The 12163-nt window shown below is 40.5% G+C and overlaps 1 protein-coding gene across 3 annotated transcripts in view; it reads right to left on the minus strand.

Moving 5' to 3' along the window:
• Positions 1 to 12163, minus strand: part of samd4a (sterile alpha motif domain containing 4A) — a 53070-nt gene that overhangs the window by 9515 nt on the left and 31392 nt on the right. For 2 of the 3 annotated variants that reach the window (XM_037096730.1, XM_037096728.1), the window contains 8 exons: positions 10205 to 10314; positions 9325 to 9411; positions 7655 to 7901; positions 7481 to 7566; positions 6883 to 7001; positions 6147 to 6348; positions 4282 to 4408; positions 592 to 675 (listed from right to left, as the gene is read on the minus strand). In XM_037096730.1, coding sequence (XP_036952625.1) covers positions 592 to 675; positions 4282 to 4408; positions 6147 to 6348; positions 6883 to 7001; positions 7481 to 7566; positions 7655 to 7901; positions 9325 to 9411; positions 10205 to 10314 — 1062 coding nt within the window. The remainder of the gene's footprint in view (positions 1 to 591; positions 676 to 4281; positions 4409 to 6146; positions 6349 to 6882; positions 7002 to 7480; positions 7567 to 7654; positions 7902 to 9324; positions 9412 to 10204; positions 10315 to 12163) is intronic. The other variant, XM_037096729.1, reaches the window with a different exon arrangement.

Genomic DNA, 12163 nt, shown 5'->3' on the forward strand with positions numbered 1-12163 from the left:
CTAAAGCCATTACACTGTTCACTCAACATTTACTTCATAATGACAAGTGAAAGCAAAGACCTTGTCTAGTGCCAGTTTAATACTGTTGTTAGTTAATTTACGTCACATATCCTGAATGAAGCTGGATGGGGAAAACAAATCATTAAATCGCTGATCTAGTTTATCTGTCTTCAGTTGGTGGGGACAACCTTAAGAAATACCACAAAACAGTATTAAAATCAAACCATGGCAGCCAGATCCCAAAGTGGATTAATTCTCAACAGCTGAGATAAGTCTGCTGGTACAACAAGGACAGACTGTTCTCTGCAGTGAAGTGTCTTGGATATCAGAAATCTGGACACTATCATCATCATACACAGAGGGATATAAATAAGCACATTATTCTATGATCCATTTAAACATCACATTCCGAATATGATCAAAGACTGCCTGAGGCATTTAACAGCAGGATAGTGTTCATGTGATAAAGAGACACTCAGACTAACAGGAGGGAAGCTTTACATCTTCTTAAACCACAACTGTTCTCGAGATAGCACCTGTATTTGATGTATTATGGTTGAATAATCAGGATCAATTAAAACTGTGTCTTACCTCCCAGGGCGTGCTCTGTCATACTCAGACACAGAGACTCAAGGCGATTGTTGATGTCTGGCTCTGTCACCGGCAACTGAACATCTGTACAGCAACAAAAACAAATGTGAAGAAACATCAGTATCAGACATTTAATTCATATTCATATTAAACATTGATTTATTCTTTCCACAGCGGAAATGATGTACAATATCACTGTACTCATTAAGAGATAAAAAGCTGCATTAGGTTTTCATTGACCTCACACAGTCTTGATCAGACGCCTTTGGTCACAATGAAACTGATCCAAGAAAATGCTAAAACCCTTTTCCCACTTTTCCTCATAAATCAGCATCAGACAAGTTGGCAAAGGACAAAAGCAATCGGATCAGTTCCCTGGGACAATGTTGTCCACTCGACCAGAGTGTAGCCTCAATAATCAGATTATACCGCACAGTTAACTCCAGCACTTAGACACATGTTACATCAAGACAGTGACTGCACTGCCGCAACATGAACACGCACGTGTGCATGTGTTTGGGACTCGATTGGGGACAAAATTCATACTCCATAGTTCAAAATATTATGTGATGTAATTGATGTAATTATCAATAAAACTTGATATTGATCATCATATGGATGAATGGAACACTAATATTTCAGTAAAGCCTTCTTATGCTGCTTAACTGTTGTCCTGAAAAACTTGTTCTTGTAAGTTTATGTCATAATTATTCTTTAAATACTGTGTAATTTATCATGTGAACAAGTAGTACCTTTTAGGAAAAAAAAAGAAAAATCTGAAAGGGAAATATTGTTTTTGTATTAATTCCAAGCAACGACCGTTACCATAGTAATGAATTAAGTAACAGAAGATGCACATGTGTATATGGATTTTTGACAGAAAATGTATTGAAAGCTGTTTTAGTAATTGATTCATCATTCACATTCATTGGTTCCAATTTCTCACATGCGATGACTTTCTTTGTAAACTGATTTTTTGTTTTTACTATGATGTGTAGCCCGTTTTAACATTCAAAGACTAACAAATAACTGTTTAATTGAGAAGATAATTGGCAGTTTAATTCATAATTATTATAACTAGAGTTGTTCTGTTGCAATTTTTTCCTTTCAATTCCCGTTCTAACAAAAAAAGAGGAAACCGTCCCCTCTTTAAACAGCTGTATATGCTACTAACCATGTATGGATATGATATGATTGTTATCACTGTTGTATTGCCTGACTCAGGTAAAACCTTGCAGCCATTAACATCATAACAAAAAATTAAGAAATTAATAAATCTAGGAATAAACAATTCCTTTAGAAACAGTTAAAGGTTAAACAATAGTCTAACAGCAACTCAAATAAACGCAGGAATAAATAATTCCCTTAAACCTTACTTACAGAGGCTGTCTTTCAGCCTACATGTGTTCCCTCACTGTCTCAAAGTTTGGGGAGAACAGATTCATCGTGCTCTTTCAAGTGATGCGTCTTGAAAAGGTTCCTTGCTCTAAAAACACTAGTTGCTAGGGGCAGCTCAGTGCAACTTCCTGTCTTGGCTTTTAAATCAGTGAAGAAGAACTGACTTCCAGTGTAACATTTAGCACAGCTCAAAGTGCTAACTAGGAAACAGCAGGGTCCCATTTCTAAATTTCATCTTATCAGCTTAGTACATACAATATACTTTCCAATACCTGCATTTTCAGCAGTATTGACGGCCTTTCAGATACTGGTATCAATTTTGATACTCCTAACATTTTAGCCCTCCCATCATCAAGCCAGCAGAAATGACTTCCTTATCAGACATATTTATACATCGTAGTTCCACAGTTTCCGACCGGTAACATAATAATAATAATAATAATAATAATAATAATAATAATAATAATAATAATAATAATGTTACAACATTTTAATGGATGCTAATCACATAAATTCTTTCGTTATTTATTTTTGTTTTCCTTTTTTTTTTCCTCTCTCAGGTACTGCTCACTGTTGACCATGTCAGCCTCAACAGTGAGGAGGGAGGATTTTATAGAGGGTTGGATTGAAGCTGGAGGGGGGAGCGTGTGTGTGTTTTGGGGGGTAGTATTTGGGCCACAGCACAGCCTAGCAACCCCTTCCAGCCATTTAGTCCCTAGCTGAGGCTTCAACACGGGCTGGCCAGTGAAAATCCCTTGTGGCAAAAGAGAAAAGCTGAGTTAGGCCCAGTAGTCCACACTGAGCTATTTATAGGCTCCAAATCCCCCCCAACACTCCCCCACTGCACACCCCCCTCTGCCCCCTGTACACACAGTCTTACAGCCACACAAACACACACTGATGAAAACTCTGCACATAGACACACACTTGTTCCTTCATCCGCTCTTTTTTTCTCTGCTGTGTCTTGCTTAATAAGTCTCTTTATCCATCTGTTGGCACAGAGAAAGACATAACCCATATATACACAGTAACAGAGGAGGGTAAGGAGGAGGTCTAGCCTTTCAAATCAGTTACTCTGGCTGAAACCCAGCTGTACCCACCCTTGAGGGTGACTGCTATGCGTGCATGACTCTGCAGAGTTGTCAAAGAATGAAAGATGGAGGGATGGGAAAGAGAGTGAGAGAGAGATGGGAAAGTTAAGAAAGAGAGGGAGTCAGGAAGAGAGGGAAGGGAAGGAAAGTGGGCCAGGGAGCTGTGTCCTCGCCGCACAAAGAGCCTCATTGTGAGACTCCTCTGACTCGTTCCTCCCTCCCTGCCTCTATCTCTTCCTCTCTCACACACAAGTCTCCACTCTCCCTTCAACTTCCCTCCTCACTACTCCTTTATTTAAATCTGTTTTTCCTCGTCATTCTAAAAAAAGGCCACTTCTTGTGTGCGTGTGTGTTTGTGACCTAGTGGAGGAAGTCCCAGCATGTGCTATTACTGTCCACTGTTCCTGTGGGACAAAGTCCATTCAGTGGAGGCTACTAAAAGTCACTCTTCCCAGTGCTGTTGATTACCATGACCCAGTCCTGAGTGGGCACACTGTCTTATGAGCATAAGAGCCAGGGACTGAAAAATATATTCCAGTGAACTCTGAGAGAAACAATACATCATTCTTGTGTTAAACCGTTTTTTTTTTTTTTTTACCTCGATAACAAGAAGAAAGTGAAAGTGTATACTTCCAGCAGTCATTGTTCTGAGTTTCACGTAAGGTTTGGCTTGAAAGCTCCTTTAGAAATACTTGCCATCATCCAAACATTAGGTTATTATTTTTTATATTTTTTAATATATACTTAATTGTAATATTTATTATTTATTTGTAAAATTGATATTTTTAGGGCCAAACCTGCACAATGAATGCCAATATTGGTCAGCACCCAGGCCAAACACAAACGAAAAATAAAATTAACAACAGAACACAAACAATTAATTGTTTACAGCAGTTGTTACAGCAGATAGCTTCATAGAAACAGAGGGAAGTCGTCCATCGGCTAATCATTTCACATCCAGCAAGATGAAGAACTTGTTTCAACAACAAATTGTTTCATCTTATGCTACCTGTCATGATTTTATGCAGTTTTTAGACGCACATAAAATATGCTAAAGGGGCGCAGAGTTACTATGCTATGTACACCATCTATAAATAAATAAAATATAATATAATATAGATAAATTTTGCAAATCATCTACGTCAGTCACATCCTCCCAGTGTTGTGTGTTTGTAATAGTGTGTTGCCAAGCATTTCTTACCAGATTGTTGGAACATGACCATGGTTTGTGGTGTGGTGTGAACTGGCAGGGAGCGGGTCCTCTGCACCGAGCTGTGGGTCCGGCTGGGCATGCTGTTGCTTCCTCCCGGGTTGGCAAACCACAGACCCTGAGGAGGATGTTTTAACATTAAATCAACTTGTGGAATATGCCAACACCTCTGGAGGATTAGTGTCATAATTATGGTTAAAAACACATGTATGGTCAGACAGCTGAAATCAAAACCGACAACAGCATCTCATCTAATGTTTCAGTCCCGTCTGTCCATTCTATGGAAATCTGTTCAATAGTTTTTGGGCTGTTCGGAGACAGACAAGCAATAGTGCAACTACCCTTATTTTTAAATCTAAATTGTGCTGAGATGACAATTATCAACATTAGTGTTATCAAGTTTTTCCCATATTAGAGTAAAATTTTATATTGGAAAATAGAAATTATTTTGAAATATTTACTAGATCAAGCAAAATAATATGCAATGATTTCTTGGGCTGCAGGTCATTTGTTGAGTGTCCCTTGTGGTACAAAGAGAGTTACGCATGGCAGAGTTTTGAGTAATTGCTGCATTTACACTTTAATTTTAGACAGGAGTTTTATTAGCTAACGGGTCCACCAAAAATGCCCCAGAAGGCAAAGACATGTATGCGATATAATTTGATGATGAAATTTTAAGCTCACACATCCTGGGTTTACTTTCCACTCATTTCCTAAGCCACTGCCTTTAACATGTTGCTATACATTTTACTGATCAAAGAGGAATAGGAAATGTGCAAGCTTGAAAGTAGTTGGAGCGTCTTCAACATTTTCACCCCCCATGCTCCTGTCTGGATGTCTGGCCCACATCTAATGACAGTCTCAGACGCTCACCACATGGATTCCTCACTGTAACCTGCCTATTATACCCCCAACACCATTACCACACGCCCCTCCCCTCACCTCTCTCCCTCTGCCCTCCCTCCTCACGGCCCTCCAGTGCCACAGGCCAGGGAAAAACAGGAAATGCCTGTGCACTGTTCTCACTGCCTCTGACTGGCTCTCTCACTCTCATACACACTCATACATACTCTCACTCTCTCTCTCTCACTGCCCCTCCTCCTCCAACACCACAGTTACCTCTCCCAAACTATGACTCACATATTTCCCTCCCACCCTCCTTCTACTTCTCTCTCTACACATCCAGACTACAGGTCCCACACAAGAAGGTCCAATGTAAGAAGGAGGAGGAACTGAGGTATTTCGTCCTATTGTAAGGGATGAGAGAGAGAGAGAGAGAGAGAGAGAGAGAGAGAGAGAGAGAGAGAGAGAGAGAGAGAGAGAGAGAGAGAGAGAGAGAGAGAGAGAGAGAGAGAGAGAGAGAGGGGTTCCCAATGAACTGGGTCAGCCGAGACCAACGTGTGCCAGGATGGGCCTGAAACAGCTCCATAGCTCCTCCTGTTTCAGTGTTCGGCACTGACGCAGGGCCTCTGGTATGTGGGGTGACCTGCCTACAAGTTCCATCCACCTCACTTCATTCGCAAAACTCCACCGCTGCTCCACTTCCTCACCCCACATTTTTTTGTCATGGAGTAAAAAGTCTATTTCAGGCAGAATACGTGCTGAGGGAGGAATTCTGCTGCCCAGGTTATTGTAAACATCCTTGCATGTATTATTACACATCTTAAAATGTTCCTCTGTACAGTCATGAACACCGGTCAGAATTCCAGTTGCTACACCCACAGGAGAATACCAATGAAATTAACTCTCTCATGCCATTTTATTTTCACATATACAAACATATGTAAATACTAATAAATAATAACATGGCAACTGAAAGGCTCATCAAACCATTACACCCATGCTGAACAACTCACTTGTCTCCCCTGCTTGGGGCCGGTAGGTGTGCTGCTAGAGCTGCGGGGCGTGGGCCCCAGCAGCCCCCCGCTGCCCAGTGGGCCCAGCCTGGCAACCGGCAAACTCCTGGAGGGCATCTGGAACTGCCGGAGGCTCCTCCTGGCTGACACACTACTCCCAACACAACTAGTGGTCGGGAGAGAGTTGGACTGGCCGAAACGGCTGCAGCAGGGCGAGAAGTGACAAAAGCAAACACTGGTTAAATTCTTGATTGTAGGTGTTCGCATTGTTTAAACAAAGCAGTTTTACAAATAATGAGCAATAAGGAGCAAGACGTAGATGGAGAAAGACTAATGTTCAAAAATAAAGTCTGTTTATTCAAGATTGAATTAACAAGCATAATTAGAATGTTATCTTTACTCTAGCAGTGGTGATGATTTCATCAAACACTGTGTAATAAATAAATCTTTCCCTAACTCATTTCTCTGTTTGTTTACATTTTGAAAAAATAAGGGGAATCAGTGAACTAAATGAATGATGTTTGTCATATTTGCTTTGTGTTCACCCATTCTAATAGTTTTTTCTAATAGATTCTAATAGACATTTTTCACTTATCTGATAATTGACATCCAGAGAATTGTTTTTTCACACAACCTGGAAGTTCTGGATGTTTTATCAAAGTGAGACAGATTTTGATTCATAACAGACCACACACACACAAAAAAAAGGAAAACTACTGCAGTTCTGTATGTTTACCTCCTCTGCGGTCGGTACCCTGCAATGTCAAGGAGAGTTTTCCTCGGAATGGACCGGAACAGCCTCTGGACCTGTTGTTTCCATGACAACAGCCTCTTCTTCTGTGTCTCAGTGAAGGACTGTCAGGCAGGGGGAGGGGAGAACAGGCAGTAAGAATCAGGGATGACATGAACACTGGCTGAGGATGTACAGGTGCATTGTGTCACAACAAATGAAACTGATTTGTTTCTCGAAATCAAGAGTTTTAAAGAGACACAGAGTGGTTAGATGATTTATAGTATATCCATGTATGGTCTGTACTTTTACACTGATCTGATTAGAACTGAAATGTTTCCTCAAGTAACTCAGTAACTGGATGACTAAAAATAATAATTAATGATAAAATCAGCTTTAAATCTGTGGAACATTATGAATACTTTACCAAATTTGCCCCTCAGAACGCTGTCATTACTTTTACTTTAAATTAACTTATTTTCAATTAATGAAACTTGACTTGAAACTTGAAGCAAGTGTGAATGTAATAAAAACATTGAAAAATCTGAAAAGTCTGTTTCTGGTATGATTTGTACTGTTTACGGATTTCATAGTGAATGGATACCTCATGGATAAGGCACTTGTCGATGAGTTGTAGGTAGGAGCTGATGTTGTCCTCATCTGACCTCGACACCAGCAGCTGGGTGCAAACTAAGAGAGCACAGATCAAAAATAAGACATTAAAAACAAAAACATATCTCAGTCAATTGAACACAAGCTCTACTGAAAGGCAGCTCACCTTTGCCCATGACTCGAGTGAATTGGCCAGGTAGATCCCCCTCTGCGATAATGCTTATGCCTGACTCAGCCTCTCCTCCGCCACCCCCACTCAAGTGGGAGCCTGGTGCGGCGCTCTTGCCCTCAGGGCTCAGCAGGGGGCGCTGCAGGGAGGCCTCCTCGCCACCACTGAAGGCCTTGATAGGCGTCATGATCATCTGGTGGAGCTCTTGCAGTGGAGCGCGCAGATTGCTGCCCTCCAACACATCCTAGTGGTGATAAATGATAAGAGGGAAGAGAAGGAAGGGAAGGTACAGATGTAATGGGGGAGCAGGTGAGAAAGATTTGAGAGTGAAGGTTTTACTTGACAGAATCTATAATGGCATGTTGATCTGTTAAAGTGAAGGATTTGGTGTGAGATTCACAACGACGATCCCAAAAGTAAAATTCAGATATCATCTAGTCAGCCTCATGCAGATGGAAAGTTGGGTTAAGTAGGGCTTCAAAGCAAAACAGTGTTGAAACATTCTCCTAAACAACAGAGGTAGATAGGGACTTATTTTAAAATGCAAACAGTTGTTTTTCAGCAGCGATAAAATAAAAAATGGCTCCATTGAGCAATCCAAGTGTCTGGAGATACCGAGGTCTTAAATTGGTTAAACGCTGGCATGTTTGAGCTTGTACAACGACTTCAGAAGGGGTGCTTTGAGTTCAGCAGCTATACAGTGAAGTTTTTGATTAAACAGAATGTGATTAATGTCAAATTAATTTGTGATCTTGGATCACGCAGGATGAGCAGTATGGAGATATTCGTATGTTTTCTTTGGGATCTTTTTTAAGTCTATATCTATTTGAAAATGCAGCTAGATTACACAACTTCACCTGGATTTCATCCATATTGGGGTGAGTAGATGGCAACATTTATTTATTTTTTGTAAACTTTAAGACTTGTGTAAACCACCTAACTCAAAAAATATAACATAACATAAACATACACAAATCTGTCATTTTTAACCTACATGCTGATTATTAAGAAGAAACAGGCTCACAGACAAACGGTGGAGTGATCCCTGCCTACAAAGTTATAGAGCAGAAAATAAAGCAATGGCAAAAGTACACATGCAGTTTTCTTTCACTACTCATGTCCATGTGCATTAACCTCCATTCCCCATCCCATGAGTGTGTAAACCCAAAATACCAAGCAACAGGTGTCTCGTTTCCCCAGCCCTACTAATGCAGCAGGAACAAATTTTTAAAAGAAGCGCTGGTGAAAAGGTTAAGTCTGAATTTAGCTGGCTCAAGAAGTCCCTCCTGTGGTGTGCCCTTGAGCGCCATTGTCTTGCTCTGAGGGCTGAATGGAGGGGTAAGGGGTGGGAGAGGCAGATGGGTTTAAATTCGGAGCCCAAAACTCTCCTTCCTGGATTAGGTGTTCCCTTAGCTGCCATCTCAGATACATTACACCAACTGAAAGCCACCCGTCTTGGTCTCTCTCAAACACACACGAAATGAGAGGTGCTGTCCTGTGACATCCACTACGGCTCCAAGCTCAGTTACCAATAACAACAAATGTCAATGCAAAACAAAATAAATAAAGGAACAATAAGCCCAAATTCAATTAATTTCAGGTACGAGAATGTTTTCAGTGAGATGATGAAGAGGAGGAGGAGGAGAAGGAGTATATGTCACCCTGACCTTTTCCAGGCTGCGCAGTAAGTTCTGCCTTTCTTTGAGCTTCAAAATGCTGATAACAATCTTGTGTCTTGCTCCTTTAGTGACCTTCTGTTGGAGAAAAGAGTTTTGTGTCAAACATCCATTTTCTTATTGGCAACATACTGGTCTAAAATATGGATACCCATTCTTTGAGATAAAGCGATGTGTGGAATACAAACAAGTTCCTTTCAAATGGAGCAGGTGGTTATATTTTAAAAAGTGCAAAAAAAAAAAAAAGTGAAGTTCATTTTTTAGCAAAACAAGAGAAAAAGGCTTAGAGATGATTCCAGCAAATGAATTTTAGTTAATACAACTTCTCACATTTCCCAAGAAGAACTGACCCTATTGACGCACAGGATATCTCTTTGTCATTTTGTTGAAGTTCAGCATGTCTCAGTGTAGCTGTGCATCATGTTAGTGTCAGACAGAGAAATAGTCAGCAGCACCTGGAGGAAGCATACAGCTTCCTGGTGAGCTGTGTTAATTTTAACTGCATCCTCTGTTTTAGAATAGCCTCCACGACATACTTAAGCACAAGCACAACAATTGCTAAGTTTGTCTTGTACCTTTATTCCAACATTATCAAGTTTTCCACTTGGTCAGATTGAACCTACTTAAATAAGTACATTAGTTAATCAAATAAAATTGATTAAAACTGATATTAAGGGATATTACGATATTTCTGACATGTACTTTCTGAGTACTGACATGTGTCTTCATGCATACCAATGTCAATTCCTTAACTGCTGCATTAGTGTAAATTTCACATCTGATTAATAATGTTAACTCAGTCAGATATCGTGTGTTTGTGTGTGTGTGTGTGTGTGTGTGTGTGTGTGTGTGTGTGTGTGAGAACATAAACCTGTGCTTCTAGCTGCTCTTCAGTCAGTGACAACATCTCATCATAGGTCATTGTGGAGAAGAGAGCAGCGTACTTATGGAGACGGAGACTCTTCAGCCATGCAGGAACATCTGTGGGACAGACATAAAAAACAAATTAAATCATTGGTAAAACAGAATAGTGTTCAAAGACAGCTTTGGATTCCATCATTAACATCATCCCAGATGAAAAGTATGCACATTTACAAAGACGTGCTGTTGGCAGAAGGGTCAACTACCGTAATCACATTCTTACCCATCACATGTTTAGTTAGACATTGCTTACTGGAAATGCTTAGTATTGCTCAGCTTGTCTGTGCTCCACATTCAAACTGCTGAGAGTGTTAGCTAGCTGCTGAGACATCTTTGTTCTAATTTGTAGTTGTAGTAGACTGAGGCCTGGTGCTGATTTAGCTGTTTCTTTGCTTACAAGCAAGCAGCAACTGCAGTACAAACAAAGAGTCCCTTTTGTGTAACTCAAGAGAATGAAAAAACAACTGTTAATACAGCAAACACCTTTCCAGTAGAGTAAGTTTCCTTTGCTAATCTGCTGCTTCATATTCATCATGTCTTTTGAGGACACCCCTTGATAATCTTGCAAAAGCTCTGAGAGGAAACAGAGACTTGTATGACTTAACAACAAGGAACGACGAGTTAACTAAATTAGACTGTAGTTTGATTTAGCTGAACAATGGATTCTGTTACAGAGTTTAAAGATTGATGGATAATAGCTTGTTATTTCGGGGCTGTCAATGAGGAATGTTGTTTTCCTGTTTAGCTGGATGACAACATGAAAAATGTTTGTAAAAGGCAAAGGCATACACTGCATATCTCAGTACAGACAGTGGTAACCTCAGAGAAAGGTCAAGAGGTCAGCAGTTCTGGCCTTTGCCTCCCCAGACAAACTGCTCTGACTGGATCAACAACTTGCCAAAGCCTGTAGCTGAATGCCTGTAAGTCACACACAGCAGACAGTCATAATTTCTCCACTGAACTGGTCATGTCTCACTTCATGTCAGCACTTACATCAAGTAGGGAAGTCCATATCAATAGCCCTGTCGAAATAAAGGGTTTGATACTAAATTTTAAATATTCACATAATTAAAGTGAATATTTGTCTCTGTAACCTGATCTGCTGCCCTTAGCACCCACACTGTCTACCTGCATCTTCAGCCACATCAGGTAGCTGGGGTTTTTAGAAAGCTGAATATTCAACTAGTACATCAAACTGTTGAAAATAAGACTTCCAGGCACCTGCATCACAAATGACTGCACAAACATTATACTATTTTTAAATGAACAGCAATAACTTGGTGCATTTACAGTAAAATAAGTCTATGAGTTATGTTCAATAGTTTTGTAGTGAATTGTATTGTTTTTCCAAAAAGGTTTGAATAAAAACAGGTATTTCACAAGTTACCAAATCTTGCAACACCATCACAAAGTAGAGAACACTAGTTTGGTTGAACCTTCTCCGCAGACCAAGCTGACTATCAGCCGTCTGCCAATGTCAGGGAACTGGTGAGCATCTGTGGCCATAGTTGTTGCTGGTGTCCTGCACCTTTGGCAGTGAGCAGCCTTTGTCAGTGGCTTTTTGGCCAATTGAGGGTGTTGAATCAGCGGCAGGGCCCTTCAGTGTGGGAAATCAGTCTTGAATGGCTGTTCAGCTAAGCGAATCAATGCACAAGATGAGAGACGGAAAGAAACAGCCTGTCACTGTAGTATCCACGATTACACCCGTTTAGCACGAATTCTCATAGTATTTTGCCTTGGCCTCTTCATCGGTTCCAATGATATATTTTTATCAGACATATTCTTGACAAGAAGAGGCTATAATAGCCAGAGCGGTGGCAAAAAATTTTGCTTAACCGTGACAATGGTTTGTATAACTGCAGTCCTGAGTCTTCCAGCTTCCCTGTCTGAATGACGCATACAGACGACT

The sequence above is a fragment of the Acanthopagrus latus genome, chromosome 4, assembly GCF_904848185.1.
Source record: "Acanthopagrus latus isolate v.2019 chromosome 4, fAcaLat1.1, whole genome shotgun sequence".
NCBI lineage: Eukaryota > Metazoa > Chordata > Actinopteri > Spariformes > Sparidae > Acanthopagrus > Acanthopagrus latus.